General features: G+C 38.0%; 2 protein-coding genes and 1 non-coding gene across 10 annotated transcripts in view; 1 reads left to right on the top strand and 2 right to left on the bottom strand.

The window, feature by feature from the left end:
• Positions 1 to 17,919, top strand: part of IMPG1 (interphotoreceptor matrix proteoglycan 1) — a 128,180-nt gene extending 110,261 nt beyond the window's left edge. The window contains exons 15-17 of one of the 2 annotated variants that reach the window (XM_057739728.1): positions 3,500 to 3,665; positions 15,388 to 15,460; positions 16,852 to 17,919. In XM_057739728.1, the coding sequence (XP_057595711.1) occupies positions 3,500 to 3,665; positions 15,388 to 15,460; positions 16,852 to 16,929 (317 nt within the window). In that variant the 3' untranslated portion in view covers positions 16,930 to 17,919. The remainder of the gene's footprint in view (positions 1 to 3,499; positions 3,666 to 15,387; positions 15,461 to 16,851) is intronic. The other variant, XM_057739729.1, reaches the window with a different exon arrangement.
• On the bottom strand, positions 11,012 to 11,118 carry LOC130856164 (U6 spliceosomal RNA). Its single transcript, XR_009054460.1, has one exon. It is a non-coding gene; the product is annotated as a U6 spliceosomal RNA (small nuclear RNA).
• A 985-nt stretch (positions 17,920 to 18,904) lies between the features above and the next one.
• MYO6 (myosin VI) overlaps positions 18,905 to 23,682 on the bottom strand; it is a 136,007-nt gene continuing 131,229 nt past the window's right edge. For all 7 annotated transcript variants that reach the window (XM_057737991.1, XM_057737993.1, XM_057737994.1 and 4 more), the window contains one exon: positions 18,905 to 23,181. In XM_057737991.1, the coding sequence (XP_057593974.1) occupies positions 22,982 to 23,181 (200 nt within the window). In that variant the 3' untranslated portion in view covers positions 18,905 to 22,981. The remainder of the gene's footprint in view (positions 23,182 to 23,682) is intronic.

The following is a 23,682-nucleotide window of genomic DNA, read 5'->3' as shown; positions in this document are numbered from 1 at the left end:
TGATCTTGACAATGCTCAACTTCACTGTCTCGCCTTCCTCATCTGCAAAGTGAGCAAATTCGTGGAGAAGGTCTCCAAAAGAAGGTCTCTACCCTCTAGCTCTAAAATTCTATCTCAAATGTAAAACTCTATATGGATATGATTAAAATCTAAAGCAATTGGTTGGTCTGGATTCTTAGTGCTGAAGATTTTGAAGGGCCAAGTTGGTATTTGTTGAATGAATGAGCATCTTAGGATGCAGGAAGGTGTACACAGCTAAGACTGAACTCAGTGACCTGAGTACTGCTCCATAGGCTGCTCCATAGGCTGGTCCTGAACAAATGACATAGGAAAAGCTAGTTATCTATAAACTAGGTGCATTTGTGCTTCAAATATACCCTATTCAGGACCCCCATATTTGGATAAATTTGTTTCTCCAATGTTGCCTTTCTGTGCTCTGTTCAACTTTACTGAACATAGACTACACCTGGCTGAGCTGCAGGAAACATTGATAAAACAGAAACATTTTTTTAAACAGGAAACTCGTGTGGTTATCACACATTTCCTATTACTTTTCAGAGTGGCAGTATCCGTGCATTGCGGCGACTTTCCCAGTTAAATCTATTTCTCCACTGTAGAGAGACGGCAGAGGAGGTGATGACTATTCCCTCCTGGCCTCTCTTTCAGGACTGCAGGCCTGGGAATCAAGTTGCTGACAGCTGTTATTTATTAAACCAGGCCCTAGGCGTGAATCACCTGGGTTGTCAGGGGCAATTTGAGTTATTTTCTAAACAGTGACAAGGATCCCTTTGCATGGCGGGCTTTCGGCACTGTGAGGCGGGGAAACCTGCCAGAATTAGCCAGGCCTGACTGTCCACAGGGCCAAGGGGCAGAGAAATACAACTTTACATTAAAAACTTAGCAGCTCTACCTTGCTGGGAGACCCAAGGTATGTTTTCAAGGACTTGCTCTTACCTGCCTCTTGGGCTGGTCTCACTAACCCCTTCGCTCTCTTCTTCCACCACAAAGAGGTGCTAGATCAGACCAGTGAACATGAGCGTCAATACAATGCTGGCCCCACAAGCTGCCCCACCCGCCGACACTCAGGGCTTCTGTGGTCAGTAAACTTGGCAAAGCAGCTGACTGCGGCCTTCACTTGAAGGTGTGCAGTAGGCATTAGCTTGTTAGTAACTCTAAGAGGTTCAGAAGTAAAAGAAGAAGGGGGTGCAGTTGGAGGGAGAGAGAGTCCAGGGGAAAGGGAGGGAAACCTGTTATGTTTACTTCATGTAGCATTTTTTAAAAAATGCTGAATTCGAGTTCTGCAAATGTTCCCACTTGGGAAATACTAGACCAGACGATCACTGAAGCGATCCTAACTCTGAAACTTCTAAGATGTATTTACGTAGTTTCTAAAGCACATGTCTGATCACGGCCCTCCCCTACCCCCAAATCCTTCATGGCTCCCACCTGCCTGTAAAGTCCAAATTCCTTAGCACAGCATTCAAGACGCACGAGAGTTTGATCTGAACTTACCTCTCCGGTCTCAATTCCCTTCCTTCCTGTCCACGAGTCTCTGCTCCCCCTACATTGGTCTTGCCTTGCTCCCTCTTCATAAGACTGTTGTTTTCCCACCTCTGTGCCTCTGGGTCCAGGCGAAGTGCCTTTCCTAGTCGTTGCACATCAAATGCAACCCACTTTAGATACACAGTTCAACAATCCCCTCCCAGATATCTCTTCTCTAATGTATCCTCATATTTAGAGCTCCTATACTAGACAAGATACTGGGCTTCTTGTGTAGAAGCATCTGTGTATATGTCTTACTGTCCCCTAGGCTTCTTGGAAGAGTGGCTTCACACCCGCCTGCCTGTCCCCTAGTTCCTTACACATAATAGGTGTTTATTGAAATAATCTGAAGGGTAAATGGCTGATGTGATTCAACGGGGAACACCTCCAGGCAGAAAGAACAGTGGTCTGCGGACCAGAGGGCTGTTCTGGTTCTGCCACTGGCATGTGGGGACTTGGGCCTTTTGCTTCTCCACCTGAGAGCTCCATGTACGCAGATCTAGAAAGGCAGGGGCCACAGGCCTTCTAGTGCTAAATTGTCTGAGATTCTCTTGATTTATAATCCACTTTACAAAGAATTTGAGACAATCCTACGGAATTAAGAGTAGAGTGAAAGGGAACAATTGATGACAAAAAAAGCACAGAGACCTGAGGTCTATTTGAATTTTCCAAAGGAGAGAACCTCTAACATTAGGGCCTTAGAGATCAGCAAGAGACCAAGAGAAATTTCTAAATTTTTAAACTTCCTGATTTTTAAATCAGGAAGTTCTCGAAACTGTCCATAAAAATGACTGGCTACTTTACTACTTTATAAGGTATCCCGATCTTCAATATATAAGTTCACCAATTTATTTCTGCAGAAAATGCTTGCCTTAAAAATATTCTAACAAAGAAAAAAATTTTTTTATTGAAGCATAGTCTTTTTACCATGTTTCATATGTACAGCAAAGTGATTCAGTTACACATATATATATTATTTTCAGATTCTTTTCCATTATAGGTTATTACAAGATATTGAATATAATTCCCTATGCTATATAGTAGGTCCTCATTTTTTATCTATTTTATATAGTGTGTATCTGTTAATCCCAAATTCCCTATTCAACCCTCCCCACTCTTTTCCCCTTTGGTAACCATAGTTTGTTTTCTATGTCTGTGAGTCTATTTCTGTTTTGTAAATAATTTCATTTGTATCAATTTTTTTTTAGATTCTACATATAAGTGATATTCTATGATATTTGTCTTTGTCTGGATTACTTCACTTAGTATGACAATTTCCAGGTCCATCCATGTTCCTGCAAATGGCATATTATTTCATTCTTTTTTATGGCTGAGTAATATTCCATTGTGTATATATATATGTACCACATCTCCTTTATCCATTCATCTGTCAATGGACATTTAGGTTGCTTCTATATCTTGACTATTGTAAATAGTGCTGCTATGAACTTCGGGGGCATGTATCTTTTTAAATTAGAGTTTTCATCTTTTCTGGATATGTGCGCAGGAAAAATTTTAATTCTCTAAAGCAATGGTTATCAAAATGTGCTCCCCAGATCAGATACATCAATATCATCTGCATTAGAAAAATTTTTTAAACATTTTGCTTGTTAGTGCCTTAGCAATACAAATTCTCAGTGTCCAAACCACCTGCATCAGAAATTCTGAAGGTGTGGCCAGGAGTCTGGGTTTTAACAAGGTCTCTAGATGATTCTGATACACACCAGTTTGAGCATAATTATATTTGGAGCTAAATATGTTATCACCTGTGTCTATAAACTCGTGTAACAAAGATACAGAAATGCGCTGTTCTCTTTTCACTCCACGCTTTTCACCCTCTGGTACAACCCTCGTCAAAGTGGGGTGATGGCAAATCTATTAGTCTCTCGTCTTTGACTTCTGCTGGTTCCACTGCTCAGGCGTCCCCGCACCAATAAAATCTGCCCTGTTTTCACAGCTGATCAAGCAGACCCCTGCAAATTCCTGGCCTGTGGCGAATTCGCCCGGTGTGTGAGGAACGAGTGGACCAAGGAAGCCGAGTGTCGCTGCCTAGCGGGGTACCCCGGTGCCTGCGCCCCCAGAGAGGACTGTGAGGACATCCCGAGGAAGGGAGCACCGTGCAGGTGGGTCCAGCACCGAGACACTCAGAACCGAGAATTCGTTCCTCAGGCTTGTGAGACACCCATCCTTAGAGTGCTTTTATACAAGTCCCTTAAACCCATGGTTCTCAAACTCCAGTGAGCGCCGGAACCTCTCAGAGAAGACCTTATCAAGACACACATGGCCGGGCCCTGCCGGGCTGTTTCTGATTCAATAAGTCTGAGGAGGGTCCAGGTATGGCTGCTGCTGGTGGTGGTCCCAGGACCACACTTTGAGAAGCACTGGTCCTAAGCCTTTCTGCATATTTTCTTCCCTCATTTAAGCCCAGTAAGGGAAGAAAAAGAGCCTGTATCAGCTTTAAAACAGAACACCACGTGGTCTACTACCTTAATCATTGTGTGTGTGTGTGTGTGTGTGTGTGTGTGTGTGTAATATTTGGGTTTTTCCCTGGTTGCAAACACATTAGCTCTCATCATAAGAAAGCTGAAAAATATAGAAAATTGTGAGAAGGAAGATTAAAAGCCTGTGTAATTCATCACATTAATTGATGTACTTGTTTACATAGGATTTTCCAAAGCAAAATGGAATTAGACTGGCTTCTTATTTTAGAGTCAGCTTTTTTACTTAGACCATTCCCACATATCACTAAATATTATCTGTAGCATCATTTTTAATGATTACATGATAAGCCATTCTCTAGATGTATTACACATTGAATCCATCCTTCATTTCTGAAGCTCTTCAGAAGGAGGAAAAGGAGGTGAGATATAAATGGCCTTCTATTCATGTTTCTTTAAAGTATTAATATTTTAAAGACCATTATCCAATAGGGTTAAGAAGTAAGATTCTGGAGTCAGACAAACTGTGATGAAAATGTTGGCTTAGCAATTTACTAATCAAGTGACTTTGGACAAGTTTCTTAACTTCTGTATATCTCCTTTTTTTTTCCATTGAATAATGAGACTAATAAAAAACCCCTGTTGGGTTGTTGCAGGGGGTGTATGAAATTACATTTATAAAGTATCTTTACAAAGAACATAAAACACAGAGTGTCCGTTCAGGTGAGGGAGGATTCTGATGATGCTGTCAATTTTCTCTGAGTTAATCCCAATTAAAATCCTGACATAATTCTTTATGGAATTTGACATTCTGGTTCTAAAGTTCCTTGGGAAATAAAAATGTACAAGAGAAAATCTTGAAGTACAATGATGGGGGCCTGCTTTATAAGATAGAGACACATAAAATGATAATATTTAAAGCAGTAAGATAGACACAGACCTAGACAATAGATCAGTAGAACAAACAAAGCCCTATATATCAAAGACTTTATTTTAACAAGCATTTCAAATCATTAGGGAAAGTATAGACTTGTCAATAATGATTAGAGTACAACTGGTCTTCCATTTAGAAAAATAAACTATTAGTTTCTTACCACACACGAATCAATTCAACATCAAAGATTCAAACTTAAGATCAAAACTATGAAAATATGAGGAATATTTTTTATATTTCTATAAATTAGGCTAAAAAAGGCCTCCTTAATAAAACACCATTCCAAGATGACATTAAGAAGAGGACTTCCATAAGGAAAAAGACACCATAAATAAAATTAGCAGATAAACAACAAGGTGGGAAAAAAATATTTACAACTTATAGACAAAGAATGAACATCCATACCAGTCAGAGCTCCTCCACTTCAATAAAAGGCAAACATACATAAAATGAGTAAAGACTATAGAGGCACAGTTCATAGAAGAAATCCAAGTGACCCGGAAAACATAGGAAAAGATATTCAACCTCACTATAATTAGGGAAATCTAAAAACAACATGGAGATGTCATTTGTTACTCGTGAGTTTGGCAAGAGAATGTCGCTAATATCCAGTGCGGATAACATCAGGGAAAACTAGTTCTACCAGGCATTGCTGGTGGATGTATAAATTGGAAAAACCTTTTTGAAGAGAAATTTGTCAATATGTATAAAGTTTTATATTTGACTCAGACACTCTTCTTTTAGACAATTATTGCTACAAAAATAGTTGCACTTTGCAATGTTCACAGCATCATTGCTTTGGATCATGAAACAATTGCACAGCCCATCTGTAGGGGAACAGTTAAGTCCATAGTGTGCTATATTATTCACTGTGAAACGTGGCAGTTAAAAGCTGTAATATAGTCTACCGAAACTGCCATAGGAAAAAAACAGGACATTTCATTAAATGAGAAAAGTAAATTTCAGGATAATAAGTCCTATTTATGTAACATATCAATAACAAAAATATGTACTTATAAGTATATTAGGTTTAACCATATGGCATTGCCTTTTGCCAGTTAGAAATCATCAAATATTGATAATTTTGTATGGTTCAATCTAACATGTAAGTAAAAGCATAGCAAATACGTGGAATAATAGGTACATTTAAGTATCACTCCAGTTAACAATGGAGAGGAGAATATTTGGGGTCCACATTTTTAATAATGAGAATATGTTCATGTATCACTTACATAACTTAAAAGAAAGCAGGGGAAGGAAGGAAGAAAGGGTCAATGAACAAGGCCCTAATAAGATGAAAAAGGAGAAGGGGGTTGCATGTGGCTTTTATGGACAATGAATTCAATTTTTATTTTAATCAGCCCTATTTCCTATTTCAGATCGCTGTACTATTTGTAATTTTAATCATCCTCCTTCTTGAGTAAGAAAGACCACTTTAGTTCTGGATTGTCATAAATAAGGTCTCCAGAGCAAAGCATAAGGTGATCTGGAAATGAACGATTTTTATGAAGTTTTGCTGTATCTACTCCCTCCATCTGTGCCTGCCTATGGGGCCTGACACGGACTTCCGGTATTCATATACACAGGAATAAGGTGCCCCTTACTCCAGTTCAGCTCAACAAACATTTTTCAGCATCCATGTGCCCATTGCCATGTTAGATGCTGGATGATAAATAGGAAAGGAGGGAGAGAGAAAGGAGGAAGGAACACAGGAAGAAAGAAAAGAAGAAAGGAGAGAAACAATTTCTTTGGCAGGATTGGGTGGAAGAGGAGAGAGAGCCTCCATATCACCTCAATTCTACTCTTTCCAGCTCTTTGATTAAAGATCCCTTTTTCAATGGGAAGTATTACACCTTGATATCCTCAGTGAGGACAAACCCCACTGCCCCCATGGGCTGCTTCAGACCAACTCTCACTGGAGAAAAACGTGAGCCCAGTGGTGCTCTGAGCATCCCTCCTGGACCCCCAGCACCTGCTCCCCCTCCCATCAGTTATTTCTGTTCCTCACAAAAAATGCCATCATTTATGCAACTCTGACAATTTACTCAAAATATGAAAATTACAACAGAAAAAAATCTCATTGTTAAAAGCAAATATACAGTAAAGGTAGTAAATCATTCATGTATAAAGCCAGTAGGAAGGTTAAAAGACAAAAGTAGTAAAATCACATATATCCACAATAAGTAGTTTAGGGATACACAAAACAGAAATATGTAAAATATGATGTCAAAAACATGAAGTAGGGGAGTAAAAATGCTGGGTTGTTAAAATACAGCTATGGTTGTATTTTAAATTCAACCATAGTTCTATGAATTTAAGAGATCAGCAACTTAATCATATTTATGATTCTTTTATATATGATTTTATATAAATCATATTTATATGATTATTTACATATGATATCTTATGGTAACCACAAACCAAAAATCTATAATAGATACACCAAAAAAAGAGAAAAAAATCCAAACATAACACTAATGATAATCATCAAATCACAAGGGAAGGGAGTAACAGAAGAACAAAAAAGAACTATAAAAACAACCCCAAAACAATTAAAATGGCAATAAATACATACATATCAATAATTATTTTAAATAAGATCAATGAAGATGGTGAAGTAACAGGACATGGAGATCACTCCCCCTAGAAACACATCAAAAATACATCTATATGTGGAACAATTTTTTTTTTTTTATTTTTTATTTTCCTCCCTTGAGCCTCCCTCCCAACCTCCCTATCCCACTGCTTTAGGTCTTCACAAAGCCTGTGGAACAATTTTTACTGAAAACTAACTGAAAACTGGCAGAAGGACTCCTGTGAAACCAAGACTGTAAGAGAGATCCACACGTAATTGAGTAGGAAGGGAGGGAAGCAATTGGTTTGGGGGCAGAGCCTGGGTGGGGCTGTGGTGGCCGCTGTTGGCACTTACTCTAGCAGGGCATCAGAAAAAGCCCAGAGCTCTGATGTTGAAGTGCAAACCCACATACATGCCCAGAATCCACATGGGCCCCACCTGCCCTGCGGTGTGGCAGAGGATCCCCACAAGAGGGCAGGGGCAGCAGAGACCAGGGTCAGTAATCAGCCACGAGCGACAAAGGGGATTGCACCAGAGGATATGTCAAGCAGAGCAAGAGAAACAATTGCTGGCACCTGCGCAGGCAGCACATCAGGGACAGCCCGGACCTCTGTCTATGGCTGACATGAGCCGAGAGCCCACAAAGGGCTCCCCTTGCTTCAGCATACACACCCCTGGGGCAAGGGTCCCGGTGCTGGGAGAAGGGAAACACTTAACAGGAACAGAGCCAGCTCGGCCAGGCCCTCGGAATTTCTGCTCCAGCAACTTGGGATCAGACCCTGTTCCTGACAGTGCGGTGACAGCCAGTGAGCAGAGGGGAAGTCCTGCCCCACACCTGGCTCCTGCTCTAGCTTGTTCATCTCCAGCCAAACCCTCTACCAAGGTTACAGCTGCCATCACACCCTGAGGAAAGACATGACACACCCATGTCAAGTCCAGCTCTCCTACCAAAGGCACTGGGCACACGCAATCTGCATAGGGACACTCTGACATAAAGAGCACCCTTTCCAGACCACAATAGGTAACTGTTTTACCTAAATTCATATAGGCAGAAAAAGTTGAGCAAAATGAAAAGGCAGAGTAACTGGTCTCATTTGAAAAAGCAAGAGAAAAACCCATGAAAAAATAATGAAACAGAAATAAACAATTTATCAGATAAAAAATTCAAAACATTGGTAATAAAAATATTAACTGAATTAGAAAAAAGGATAGATGAACACAGTGAGAATTTTAAGAAGGAATTAGAAAATATTTTTTAAAAATACACAATCAGAAATGAGAGATTCAAAAAAACAAAATACAAAAAAATTTTAAAAAAAATAAAAGAAATGAGAGATCCAATAACTGAAATAAAAAACACACTGGAAGGAATGAATAGCAGCCTAAGTGATAAGGAAGAACACATAAGTGACCCGGAGATGGAATAATGGAAATCAGAACAGCAAAAAGAAAATTTAAACAAAATTTAAAAAATAAAAATGGTTTAAATAATCTCTCGGATAACATTGTGTACCAACATTCGCAATTTAGGAGTTCCCAGAAGCAAAAGAGAGAGAGAGAAGGGAATCAAAAATGTTATTTGAGGAAATTATGGTGGAAAAATTCCCAAACCTGAAAAAGGAAAAAAATATTCAGATACAGGAAGCATAGAGGGTCCCAAACAAGATGAACCCACACAGCTCCACACCAAGACATATCATAATTAAAATGGCAAAAGTTAAAAAGAGAGAATTCTAAAGACAGCAAGAGAAAGACAGAGTCAGTTACAAGAAAATCCCCAGCTGATATCTCTGCAGAAACAGGCCAGAAGGGAATGGCATGATATATTCAAAGTCCTGAAAGGGAAAAACCTGCAAATCTTTACCCAGTAAGATTATCATTTAGAATAGAAGGAAAGAGAAAGAATTTCTCAAACAAGAAAAAATAAAAGAATTCAGCAATACTAAACCTACCCTAGAAAATCAATGGATCAAAGGATAATTAGAGATTACTACAAACAATTAAATGCCAATAAAATGGACAACCTAGAAGAAGTGAACAAATTCTTAGAAATGTAAATTCTCCAAAGACTGAAACAGGAGTAGAAAATATCAACAGACCAATTACCAGTAATGAAATTGACACTGAAAACAAAAACAAAAACAAAACAAAAAAGAAACAGAAAGCCTCCCAACAAACAAAATACCAGGACCAGATAGCATCATAGATGAATTCTACCAAACACCTATCATTCTGAAATTATTTCAAAAAATGTCAGAGGAGGGAACACTTCCGAACTCATTCTATGAGGCCAGTATCACCCTGATAACAAAACCAAAGATATCACACACACACACACACACACACACACACACACACACAATTATTGGCCAATATTACTGATGAACATAGATACAAAACTCTTCAACAAAACATTAGCAAGCCAAATTCAACAAACATTAAAAGGATCATACACCATGATCAAGTGGAATTTATCCCAGGGATGCAAGGATTATTCAATACTTACAAATCAACCAATGTGACATACAACAAATTAAAGAATAAAATTATGTGATTATAGATGCAAAAAAAAGCTTTTGACAAAATTCAACATCCATTTATGATAAAAACTCTCAACAAAGTGGGTATAGAGGGAATATACCTTAACACAATAAAGGCCATATATGACAAGCCCATAGCTATCATACTCAATGGTGAAAAGCTGACAGCATTTTCTCTAAGATCAGGAATAAGACCAGGAAACCCACTCTCTACATTTACTCAACATAGTATTAGAAGTCCTAACCACAATGATCAGACAAGAAAAAGAAATAAAAGGAATCCAACTTAGAAAGGAAGAAGTAAAACTGTCTGTTGGCAAATTACATTATACGTAGAAAATCCTAAAGATGCCACGAAAGAACTACTAGAGCTTATCAATGAATTTGGTAAAGTTTCAGGATACAAAATTAATATACAGAAATCCGTTGCATTTCTATACACTAACAATGAACTATCAGAAAGAGAAATTAAGAAAACAATTCCATGTACAATTGCATTTAAAAAAAAAAAAAGAACCCAGCAGTAAATCTAACGAGGGTAATAATAAAAAACCTATACTGGGAAAACTATAAAACACTGATAAAAGATATTGAAGATGACACAAACAGATGGAAAGACATCCTGTGTTCATGGATTGGAAGAATTTATATATATTTTTTATTTTTACTGGGGTATAGTTGATTTACAATGCTGTGTTAAAGGTGTACAGCGAAGTGAATCTGTTATACATATACATATATCCACTCTTTTTCAGATTCTTTTCCCATATAGGCCATTAGATAGTACTGAGTAGAGTTCCCTGGGCTATACTGTAGGTCCTTATTAGTTATCTATTTTCTATATAGTAGTATGTATATGTCAGTCCCAATCTTCCAATTTATCCCTCCCCCTCCTCACCCCCACTGTAACCATAAATTTATCTTCTACATCTGTAACCCTATTTCTGTTTTGTAGATAAGTTCATTTGTATCCTTTTTAAAAAAAAATATGGAACTCTTCACGAATTTGCATGTCATCCTTGCACTGGGGCCATGCTAATCGTCTCTGTATTGTTCCAATTTTAGTATATGTGCTGTTGAAGTGAACACAAGAATTTGTATTGTTAAAGTGACCACACTACCCAAGGCAACCTACATATTCAATGCAATCCCTATCAAAATACCAAAGGCATTTTTCACAGAACTAGAACAAATAATTCTAAAATTCATCTGGAAACACAAAAGACCCCGAATAGCCAAGACAATCTTGAAAAAGAAGAATGAAGCTGGAGGTATCATGCTCCCTGATTTCAAACTATTCTGCAAAGCTACAATAATTGTACTTGCACAGAAACAGTCACATAGATCAATGGAACAGAAAAGAGAGCCCCAAAATGTACCCACACTTATATGGGCAATTAATCTATGACAAAGAAGGCAGGAATACACAACGGGAAAAAGCTAGTGTCTTCAATAAATGCATTGGGAAAATTGGGCAGCTATATGCAAAAGACTCAAACTGAATTACTTTCTCACACCATTCACAAAAATAAATTTTAAATGGATTAAAGACTTAAATGCACGACCCTAAACCCACAAAAGCCCTGGAAGAAAGCACAGCAGTACGCAATTTGGCAATGGTCTTAGTAATATTTTTTAATATATCTCTCAAGCAAGGGAAACAAAAGCAAAAATGAACAACTAGGACTACATTAAATTAAAAAGCTTTTGCACAGTGAAGGAAACCATCAACAAAACAAGAAGGCCACCTACTGAATAGAAGATATTTGCAAATGATATATCCAATAGGAGGTTAATATCCAAAATATACAAAGAACTCCCAGTTGAAAAATGGGCAGAGGATCTGAAGAGACATTTTTCCAAAGAAGACATACAGATGGTCAACGGGCACTCAACATCAGGGAAATGCAAATCAAAACCACAGTGAGTTATGACCTCACACCTGTCAGAAATGGCTATATCAAAAAGACAACTGATAGCAAGTGTTGACAAGGATGTGGAAAAAAGGGAAGTGTCATGCACTGTTGGTGGGAATGTAAATCAGTGCAAGAGCTATAGAAAACAGTATGGGATTCCTCAAAAAATTAAAAATTAAACTGCTATTGATCCAGCAATTCTGCTCCTAGATATTTATCTGAAGAAAATAAACATACTAATTAGAAAAGATATATACACCCAACTGTTCACAGCCGCATTATTCACAATAGCCAAAATACAGAAGCAACCTACGTGCCCATCAATGGATGAATGGATAAAGATGTGGTATATATACACAACGGATGATTAGTCGGCCATAAAAAAGAATGAAATCTTGCCATTTGCAGCAACATGGAAGGACTTGGAAGGTATTACGCTAAGTGAAATAATTTAGACAGAGAAAGACAAATACTTTATGATCTCACTTAAGTATGCGATCTGAAAAAACAAAACAAACTTAACATGACAGAAACAGAGTCCTACGAGGGTGAGTCAAAAATCATCTGCACTCTGGCTGTAGAGTTTACAGAAGTTTTAATATAACTGGAATGCAGATAGTTTTTGCCTCACCCTTGTAGATACAGAGAACAAATGGGTGGCTGCCAGACAGGAAGGGAGTAGGGGGAAGGAATGAAATAGGTGAGAGAGATGAAGAGGTACAAGTTTCCAGCTGCAAAATAAATGAGTCACAGTTATGAAATGTGCAGTGTGGAGAACATAGTCAATAACTATGTAATATCTTTGTATGGTGACATACCATAGTGAGACTTATCATTTGATCATTTTGAAATGTATAGAAATATTGAATCACTATGTTGTGTAACAGGAAATAATGTAGTGTTATAAGTCAACTGTACTTCAGAAACAAACAAACTCACTGAAAGGTAAGATTTGTGGTTACCAGAGGCGGGGTGGGGGGAGGGGAATCGGATGAAGGCGGTCATAAGGTACAAACTTCCAGTTGTAAGACAGATAAGTACTACGGACGTAATGTACAACATGATAAATGTAATTACCACTGCTGTTCGGTATAAATGAAAGTTAAGAGAGCAAATCCAGAGGGCTCTCAACACAAGGAAAAGTATTTTCTTCTATTTCTTTAATTTTGTATCTATATGAGATGGATGTTCACTGAACTTATTGCAGTTATCATTTCATGATGTATGTGAGTCAAATCATTATGCTGTACATCTTACACTTTTACAGGCTGTGTGTCAATTATATCTCAATGAAGCTGGAAGGAAAAAGAAGATTAGAGGCTTTAAAGTTAGTCCCAAGTTTAGGTTGGAGTTCTACCCCAAACTAGCTGACCTTAAGCTATATTTGCCCCCCCCGCTTTAAACCTCAAATTCTCATCTATATAAAAGGAATAATAGGAACAAATTTAGGTAAGGAATACAGAGATGCTGCTCAGTGTCCCCTGCTAACATTCTTATAGCTGTGCAGCAATCACCAATCAACAAAGGGCAGCCCTGTAAGGAGACACTGATTCCCTACCTGGCACTTGCAACTAAACTCAGAAGCACATCAGCTGAAGACATTCAACAAGCAGCATTCTTTGAAGATTTCTGAACTTGGTTGCATTTTTGTTATTTCACCTGAAAGTGAAGCAAGAGCCAGGGGAGCTATACGGAGGGCAAGCACCCTGCTGAGAGGATGAGGCCATTGACACACAGGGGGCATTTGCAGCTGGTTCAGTGCTTCATTCTGGGGCCAGGTCGTTGTCTTTCACTGCATTTTCACCTTTATGTTTCCTTCTTTCCTCCACTGAATATTTATGGACATACTCCATACCTTTTCATGTCCCTCAATTTTCGATGTTCTGTACGTAGAATCAGTTGTGCTAGGAACTTACTTGGCAACGTTCTCCCAAGAATAAACAAAATTTTCTTTTCAAAGGTCTCTTTTTTGGCTTAATGAGTTTGACATTTGTTAATCACAATTACCATTATAAATACACAGAAATGTAAATCTACATCTAACAGAGTAAATTATTCATCATTTTTCCTCTTCAGAACTAAAATTTTTCACTTTGGCCTTTAATAGGCCTAATGTGTTCTCTGTGACATTATTTATAATAATGAAAATCATTTCCAAATATAGGGACCAGATTAAGTAAACGATGGTAAAAAGTGACATTTATGAAGAGGTTTTAAGAATATGGAAATACTTGTTTTAACTACAGTAAGATCACAGGTTTGTTCACATGCTAAGCCTCAGACGGGGCAGGCTGGGGAGAGGTTCATTTTTTGTATCTAGACGCTGTTCCTGTTTCCCTTTTTGAACCCTTTCTCCACTGGATAGTGGAGAGGGGGAAATAAGAGAGGGAGAGGTTGGAGTTTAATATACTCTAATCCAGTTTTTAAAACTCCATCTGATTAGTAGGTCAAGCAGTCACTTTAGGCAATTCAATTCCTGTGGGATATTTAGGCTCAGAGGTCCTCTCCCATCCCCTTCTCTTTTCCAAGGTGGTATCTGGATGTATGGAGGGGCGGGGTGGCTCTCTTTGTCTTGCAAGATCCTTTGAAAACTTTCTATTTCCATAGTCCCCTCACCTGTGATCTCTTAGTCCTGACCCCGGGTATCTGCCTGACCCTTGGTATTCTTGCAGCCTCCAATTTGCCCAATGAGGGCCAGCAGGAACCAAAAATGCTACCTTAGCTGGTGGCAGGAGAAACAAGGAACTTGTTACTCAACCTCTTCAAACCACATGTCTCTCAGTCTTCTGCCTTCTTCCCATTAAGCACTAGGACCAGGACAGGGTTTCCCTCCTTCCTATAATGACACCCTCCTTCCCCCTTTCCTTGAAATTATAATGGACAGAATGTTGAGAGAAAAAAGAGTTTACTGAGTTTACTGATAAGGGAACATATATCATAAAATATCTTACAAAATATCTCACAAATATTATACCCATCTTACAATGTAAAGAGGGAAAAAGCAAGGTACAAAATGTGTATACAATATCACCAGAAATTATATGTATATAGAAAAGTCTGGAATTATATCCATCAAATTTTAAAATAAACTTTATTTTTAAACAGTATGAACAAAATGTTATTATAGAGTTTTCAACAACCACCACTCAGAATTTGACTTTAAAAATAACTCCACTTCTTGCAAGATAAACTTATCACTCATCTTTCCCGTGAGCCTTGTCCAATCCTTCTGAGACCACTGCCTATGGAACAGTAAGCCACCTGGAAGGCAAAACTCAAGGGGGTTGTACAAAGCGTATTTCCTCCAACTGTAACAGAGGGCACCTGCAAAAATATGCTATTTTCATTTGTCATTATAATTGTAAAACTAAAATAGTAGAAAGCTGTATTTGCTCTTAATGTTGATAAGCCAAAGATATCTTGTTTTTGCTTTCTTTTGCAGGTCACCAGATCAATCTAAAAATGAAGTGTATGAAACTAGTGTTAAAAAGTTCCAACATCAGCAAAATAACAAGGTAAAATCCTATTTTTATATGTTGGTTTTAATTACTGAATTTAAATGTTGAAGGAAATTAAAAACATTTCTGGGCCTGACTCTTATTTTAGATAGAGATAAGAAAAAGCACATTTCCTTTATTTGCCAGGCTTTTTTATTTAGTATTTTAAGAGGGAAAAAAGCATTTCCTGGTACAAAAAGCATAGAGACAGAAGCTGGCACTAACTGAGATGTGTAGACAAAACAATAAAATAACAGAAAAAAATTCAAGTATTTTATAATAGTCATAAACTTTTCTTTAAAAATATACAAGCAATTTATCAAATGTATTTCAACAAGGTTGAATTTTTCATAATAATGATTTCTATTTCTGGAACTGAGTAACTGTGTATATGTGTGTATATATACATATATATATTCTTGTAAAATGCTTTTATTTCAAATAATAAGCTAGAGCAAAAATATGTAGAGGAGACATGATTTGTGAACAAGTAACCTCAAAAATTCCTAAAAGTTCATCCTCAGATAAACATTCCTTCCACTGTCCTAGATGTCTCTTTCAAAATACTCATCCAATCAACTTTTTTGACTAAATTTTATTTTACAAAGGGCAATAACTTATCTAATAAGCATGCTAAATATAGCCTACATAGAGCTTTTTAAATAACTTTTGGAAAAAAAACCTTGGACAATTTTTAGCCTAAAATTACCTAGTTTCAAAAATTGTAACTAGTCTTTGATGATAAAAAAGTGATGATCAGCTACTGTCCACTCTACCTGAGGTCTCTTTCTACATATACTGCTGGATGGAAACAAACACAGCAAAGCTTGCTATTGAAACTAGTCGTTACGGTCAATATACAGTCAAGAGGCCATCATACCAAATGCTAATCATAATATGCAAGTACACGCAGGAATAATGTGTGGCGTTTTGCTTCCTGAAAGAAAGAGAATTGTAAAGACATAAAAGGTTCAGACTTGGGCCATAAAATGACAATAGGACACAGGATCTAATATTAATAAAATACCCAGGATGAAGTATACACCAACTGAACCTGAAGTACCAGGTAGAGTTAAGAATCACATTTGAAATGAAGAAGCAGCTTGGAATAAAGATGTCTGCTACGGCTGGAAGGGAACACGATGACTCTGATTCACAAACTATTTGCCAACCCTGCTTCAAGAGATTGATTCAGTCTGAGAAGATTTAAGAAGAATAGTAGGTTTAAGAAGTCTTAGTAGGTTGTAAAGTTAGGAATATTGGGGGAGGGGGCATCTCCCATCTTTCAAAGAATATATCCTAAAGGGCAAGTGTGTTATCTCATCTACCTGCAGAGGTAATATTGCAACGAACCACTGGTTTGACCTTGAGTGGCATTTCTTAATCTCTTAAAACTATTTCTCTTCCAGGTAACCAGGAAAAGAAATTCTGAATTACTGACTGTAGGATATGAAGAATTTAACTATCAAGATTGGGAAGGAAATTAAAAACTGAAAATGTACAAATTATCATTTAATCTATCTCAAGAGACAGCTTGCTTTCTCAAGGAAAATTGTATCCACCCTGTCAAAATTCTGAAAACATAAGCAGGCATAGCCACTGGTCATTGAAATCCAGAAATGTAGTCAACATTGAGAACCAGGACACAACACATTTCAAGTAGACAAGAGTCATGTACAACCTCTGAAGGACCAATAAATTCTGAAGAAAAACAGGCTGCTTATCGAAACTCGAAACACAATCAGTGAAACATATTTTGGCCATTCCTGGGTGATAGTCAAGGTGATAGCAAACCAGCTTTGTGGCCAGGTACCCTTAAAATATTGTTCACAGATCATTTACAAGTGCAACTTATCATTTGGGGAGGGGGTGGGATTGACAATATAGTGGAAAATAAAGCTCTTTATATGTTAGAATGTACATAAAAGATGATGACCTATGCAAGGACGTGGGGGATGAACACATACAGTACGTAAACTGTGGTGAGTATACAGAAGCTCTACACTTTGGTGTCTATAACTCGCATGCCCCTTCAGTTCTTAGGAACACTAGTTTTATAAGAAAGTCCTGCTTACATGGTAGATAATTTTGTTGCCGATAATTTCTAAGTTGTTCCTTTAAAGAAAAGAACTGCCATATACATGGAAAATCTTACTTTTCTTGTTACTGCATAAAGCTATTTTAAAGAAAGATACTATATTGAGGGGGAAAACGTGAGGTTGTACTTTGTGACATAACCTATTCCTGTTTCCCACCATGGATGAACTATGTCTTCCTACAATTCGAAAACTTCACTGAGTGCTCCCTGACACTAACTGTGGTGTGTGCATAGGTAGACTGGCATCAAGGTATTCCAGTTCAGCCAGTTTTTAATGTGCTGTTTAATGAAAAATGAATTCCTCCATATCTCACGTGTTCGACTATTAACTGTATTTGCTGCAAAATCTTGATTTCAATAAAATATGATAAGCACTATATCCATAGATTTATGTGTGTATTTACCAGCTATCCCCTGGATTTGCTTTATAGATTATGACAAATGACTTTAAGTGAAACAATCACTGGTGTTGGCCTATTCCCTATACCCATCCCAGTTGTCCCCAAAGTGAGGAGCTATGATATGAGACAAGGGCTTTGAACTGTGTGTAAAGTGCCACAAAGCAAAGAATGGTGCTCACTTCCATATCCTTGGGACTCCCCAGAGGAAAACACCCTTGTTAGAGGCACGAGAGGCCAACCAGAGCACACGAGAAAAATTCCATCAAGAGAGAAAATGAAAATCGAATGCTACCACCTCCCCAGAATGTGCCCTCTGTTGCCTACATTTCAGTTGTGCTCTAACTGCTACAGAGGTTTTAATGAGGACAGAGAAGTAGGCAAACACTCTGTCTTCTGTGGGGAAGGTCCCCTTTGGAAGCAAGTGCCCCTCACTTTGGATCACCCACTTTTGGGATTGGTCTTTTCCAACCAACCAGAGAAGAGCTGTTGAGGTAAGACTGCCCGCGTCTCCCTGCACCCAGAAGACCCATCTGAATCACGGTAGGTTCCACACAAAGTAGCCTACGTAGACCAGCCGTGTTTGCAGTCTTAGGGGTCCTTGTTCTTCTCTGAGTCCCCAGTTTTTACAACCCATGTCACCTCACAGATTGATAAGGGCCTGGGGAAAAGCAGCCAAGATTTGGATCTTCTCTCATCTAGACAAAGTGGCTCCTGCTTTCTCCCTGGATGGAAAACCTGCAGGAATTTGGGGTCAAAGTGCCAGGATGCTTCCCTCACCTGGGTTCCTTGCCTGTTCCTCCTCCACAAAGCACAGGGTTTCCAGGTCCAGTGACCAGATGAACTTCAGGATCCCAGCTTCTCCAACTTATTCCATTGGAGACATGAGGCAACGTATGTAACATTTACAACTCTTTTTTGTTTATTAACATCCTATAACTGTATTAAAAGCACAAGAAGCAGGAGGAAGTTCTACATAGAAAGCATTTATTGTTTGTATTTCCAGTACATAGGTATTTTAGGAAAGTATCAGATACACATTTTTAGGAGATGAGGAAAAATTAACAGATGCAATTAGATGAATTTTCAAAATGAGAAGAAAATGGCCAATTAATAAACCTATTTGTGGTTTGAAGGTGAAAGCCTGCACAGGTGCAAATTAGGATTAAAGATTTTCTTTTTGATGTGCCTTTTTTTCCTGATTATCTCTTGAAAAACTTTTTGGGAAGTATGATAACCAAACTTACTTCATACATTCCTACATCAGGTTAGTCATGGGGAAGGAAGACTACATTGATTTGACCTGAACTTCACTATACTCAAAGATCTTGTCCTGCGACGGGTAGGCTCGACCTCACAAAGTATCCCCACTTCAACCCTGCACGAGGCCTACGCACAGAATGTCTACTGACCATCTCCAGTGTGGCAGTGCCACTTGTGTACGCTAAGAATTTATACACCAGGCCTGTCTTGGTTCAAGTGTAATAGATCCATGGGTTCTGCTTTTATATTACATACAATTCATTCTAAGACTTAGCAAAGATCTAGGAGTGCTTGATCACCTAAAACGCCTCAGTGTTTTCAGCCTGGAGTGTAGCGTCTTCAGGGGCACATCCCTTTTCTTTCTCTTCCATCCACTCTTTTCTTTCCTTATTGTTATAACCTCCCCTCTACCTGTCCTTATTCTAATATTTAGATATCCTCTGCCCTCAACCTCCCTTGTTAGTTTATATTCCGGGAGAAATAAAAACGCTCAGTAATTGTTACTGCTGGTAATGCTAAACAGACAAAAGCTGTCACACTTTCTGAAGATGGGGAGACAGGGGAGTGACCCTTTGCAAATCCCCCCGGGGCTACACAAAGAAGTCTGCTTGTTTTGACTCTTTGGGGCTCCGCATGAGCGGAGCGAAGGCATTTCTATCTCTTCCATGGTCTAGAACTAAATTACTTGAGCTCTCTGGATCTGTTACCTCTACTGTAAAAGGAGTGAGGTCTACCACTAGCACTGTAGTAATTCACTGGCTGATTCATTCAGTAACATTTATTGTACTGATCCAGATACTCTGAAGGTAGTTTAGGTGAACAAACCAAAGATCTACCTATCTGATCCCCTGAGAACCACTGTAATAACCTGTGAACGAAAATATACTCTTAAAAATCCAATTAACAGAACTGCAAAATACTCATTATTCTTTGTGCCTGTGAGTTTCTATTCTCTTAAGTTTCCACAAATACCACCTGTGTTCCACTTAAGATTTTTTTTCTTTTGTGCTCTGATATCTTGTTTTGTTGTTTGCAAAACAAAAGAGTTCACTGTGTTACTGGAAAGAATGACCTATAAAAAAGCCACTATAGGAAGCAGAATGTGAGCTACAACAGAATGTCTTTTGTGTGGGCTTGTGTTCCTAAGTGCACTAGTTTATTTCTTCTTCATATAATCCTTTGAGAAGGTGCCATCTACTCAAACTTACAACTAAGAAAACTCACCATTCTCTTAACATAGATGTATTAGAGAAACTTCCTCTTGGTGCCTACCCATAGCTCACAATACGTATCTTAAATGTGTTAATGAGATTACAAATTACATTATAATTGAATGTGAAAACATTCTGTTTTCCCAGTTTTAATATTTTATGTACGTCTACCTTTGTAAAGCATACACAAAGGAAGGAACTGATATTGAGTGAGACAAGCATTAAGAAGAATTAGTTCTTAATGTACAGTATGCTGGTTTTAATTCTAATTTTACATTTCAATTAAAACGACTGACTAAAATACAAATTAACGTTTGATTCATGCAGTTTTCACCTAGTGTTTCTGGGTTTGATCGTGAATGTTGTGAAGAAGCTGCATGCACATTTTTCAGGACGCCACCTCCTCCATTTCCCTTAAAGGACGATGGGGTCCTAAGCTTCTCTGGCAAAGGGGCTTCTGTGTGTGCGGAGCTGCTGTATGTAGGTGACTGCAGGTCTACCCGAATTAGGGCAGGTCTCCTGCAGCCAGAATTAACTCAGGAGACTCCTTAAAATAGATACGTTCTAGGATAGCTGTGTGACATAATTAGCAACAAAACGGCTTAAGACTGACTATAATTTTATCAGCTCTTAAAGTAAAAAATTAAAGACCTGTAACAATGCTCTGCTATGATATATTTCTCACAAATTCTTCAAAGCTTTAGGTTCTCTCATTATGATCATTTAACCTGTGTGACTAGTTTTCCATCAAGTGCCTGCATGTATCTAGGACACACACAAAACTGTTTCTGAACACAGCACTAAAAGCACAAGTCATTAAAAACCTATTTAGTTACTAAATTTTCTTCCAGGACGCTACTTGTTATCAGTTAAGAGAAAAGCTTATCATTCACTATCCTGTACAAATAAAAACACCAGTTCAAGGCGAGTGATAAGAAGAGGGAGAACAGGACATTTATTTTCAGTAACCAGACCTTCTGTCACCAAATCACAGGAACCAAATGACTCAAGGGTGGGTGAGTCTATGCAGTAATGCAGCCTTCGAAAGATAATCACATTCACATTCTCAACAGTACAGACAGGGCCATTTAATTTCTTTAACAGAAGACAATCATTTGCACAGTATCATAATAAATAAATACCTCTACACTAAGACATATTATGAGAGAAGCAATTCTGAAAACAGTGTCTGGCTCACAAGCACTAATCCAATCAGCTGGGAAACACTTTCCTAACTGAGGTACTCTTTCTAGGGGAAAAAAAAAAAATCACTGGGAATTCATTTCAAAGGTTAGGGTCTTCAAACATCAGGAAAAAAAAAAGTACAGAGAATAATTTTATTTTCTAATTTTATTCTAAAATACAAACAAGACTCCTTAGGATTATGTCAACACAACTCCTTGATGTATTTTTGTTTTCAAATTCCTAATATGAAAGTCATAAATATTAGGCTTGAAACTGCTGACATTTGATCAAAACTAAACAGCACACAAACAAAACGTTTTTTTGTTTTTAAATTATCAGTTACATGAAACAAGCAATTCCTAAGTGCAGGGTTTTTGAATTACAAAGCTTATAAAAGAGTCCTACAACTACCAAAATCTCAAAGGCCAAAAAAGACAACAGGAATTTTTTTAAAAACAAAGCTGTTTTGAAGCAGAACACTAGTTTAAATCACATGAAACAACTTGGACAAGATTCTGATACAAAATTGCAGCTGAGATGAAAATGAAAGAATATTTGAATTCAGTCCAGTTAAGCCAAACTGCCACCTAAAACCTATTTCCTTTTCTAAATGAAACAAAAATTATCTCAAAACTTTCAAGCATTCAAATGATCTGAATTTCCTTTATTTGTCCATGGAATATAAGAACACATTCTTATAACAACGCAATGTGATAGGAAAGCAAAACCTATCTGTGCCAGATACCATGCACTTTCCTTACCACAGATCGCAGCAAACACATTAAGGCTCTCTCCAAAATTCTAGAACTTCTGGTAAACTGCTTTACTCAAACCAAGACACTGCAAAAGAGGGGGAAAAATAAAAATTTCCACCTTTGATGGAAATTTCCATGAATTTCTGAAAAAGTGAGTAAAGAAAGTATACAGCTTTCAGATCAAAACATCAGTGCCTTGATCATTTTAAGTGCCTTATTTTTGTAAGAAAGTTGAAGTGCAGTGTTCTTTATTCCAGTTATATGGTACTGTGCCAAGCTTAAAAAGCAAGAATTCTGCATTCTTTTAAAACTTCTTTTCCTAGAGAACAGTTAAGGTGGATTTAGGGTAGTCCATTGGCAAAGAAGGAGAAATGTCAGAGTCTGTCCAAGTGTAACAAGTATTAGAATAATGAGAGGTCTAACAGTTATAGCTGGCTACAAGAAAATAATTTTTAGGTCCCAAATTCACTACCATAATTAATCTTAAATTAACAAAAAGCCATGATTAATAAAATCTGTTCACTTTGTGTAAGTAATTCTAGGTTGATCGTGGAATGGTTAACTCTCTTGGGCACACTCCCTACCTAGTGCCATGGCAAGGGCTCCCAGCTGCAAGGATAGTGCAACTTCTACTTTAACAGATTCTGCAGCATGGCCGTGGCATACGTGGGCCTGGCCTGTCTGCTCTCAATCGCTTTCTGAAGATACTGGATGCCTCCACAGCGCTCCCAAATTTCTTCGAACCGTCTTGGCAAAATCTCAGCACCGCGCTTTCGAGTCAGGCCTGTCTCTTCAAGATTCAGCTCACACATCTCCATGTCATCCTTACCTGCACAGAGGAGACGTCAGAGAATTACCATACCACCTGTCAGAACCATTTGTTGTAAACTTTATTCATGAAATGTCTACCAATTCTCACAGATCTGAGGATTTTTAAAACTATTTCCCTCCTCTAAGATTGAAATCTGCTTCATAAATACACCAGAAACAAATGCATCCTCCACCAAGTACCATTTCAAAATGTATTAACCATGCAGTTGATCAAACAAATTAGCAGTGTTAATAAAACTGCTACATTTCCTTAAACCGTTACAAAGCAACTGGCGTAAGTAAACACCAATGAAAAGGTTCCTAGGACACAGAAAAGTTTTTATGTGCTCTACAAGGACATAATTAATTCAAGTGATCCCACATTGTAAATGTTACCCTCAACTGATGTGACTTAACTGCAAAACTCCATGTCCACCCTGAAATGTAATGAATTATTACATTACACTGTTTCATTCAGAGGGTATATAATCCTTGTCTCCTTTATCCTTGTCTCCTTTAT

The sequence above is a fragment of the Hippopotamus amphibius genome, chromosome 6 (assembly GCF_030028045.1).
Source record: "Hippopotamus amphibius kiboko isolate mHipAmp2 chromosome 6, mHipAmp2.hap2, whole genome shotgun sequence".
Taxonomy (NCBI): domain Eukaryota; kingdom Metazoa; phylum Chordata; class Mammalia; order Artiodactyla; family Hippopotamidae; genus Hippopotamus; species Hippopotamus amphibius.
The sequence above is the reverse complement of the archived record's forward strand: the minus strand, read 5'-3'. Positions and strand labels throughout refer to the sequence as shown.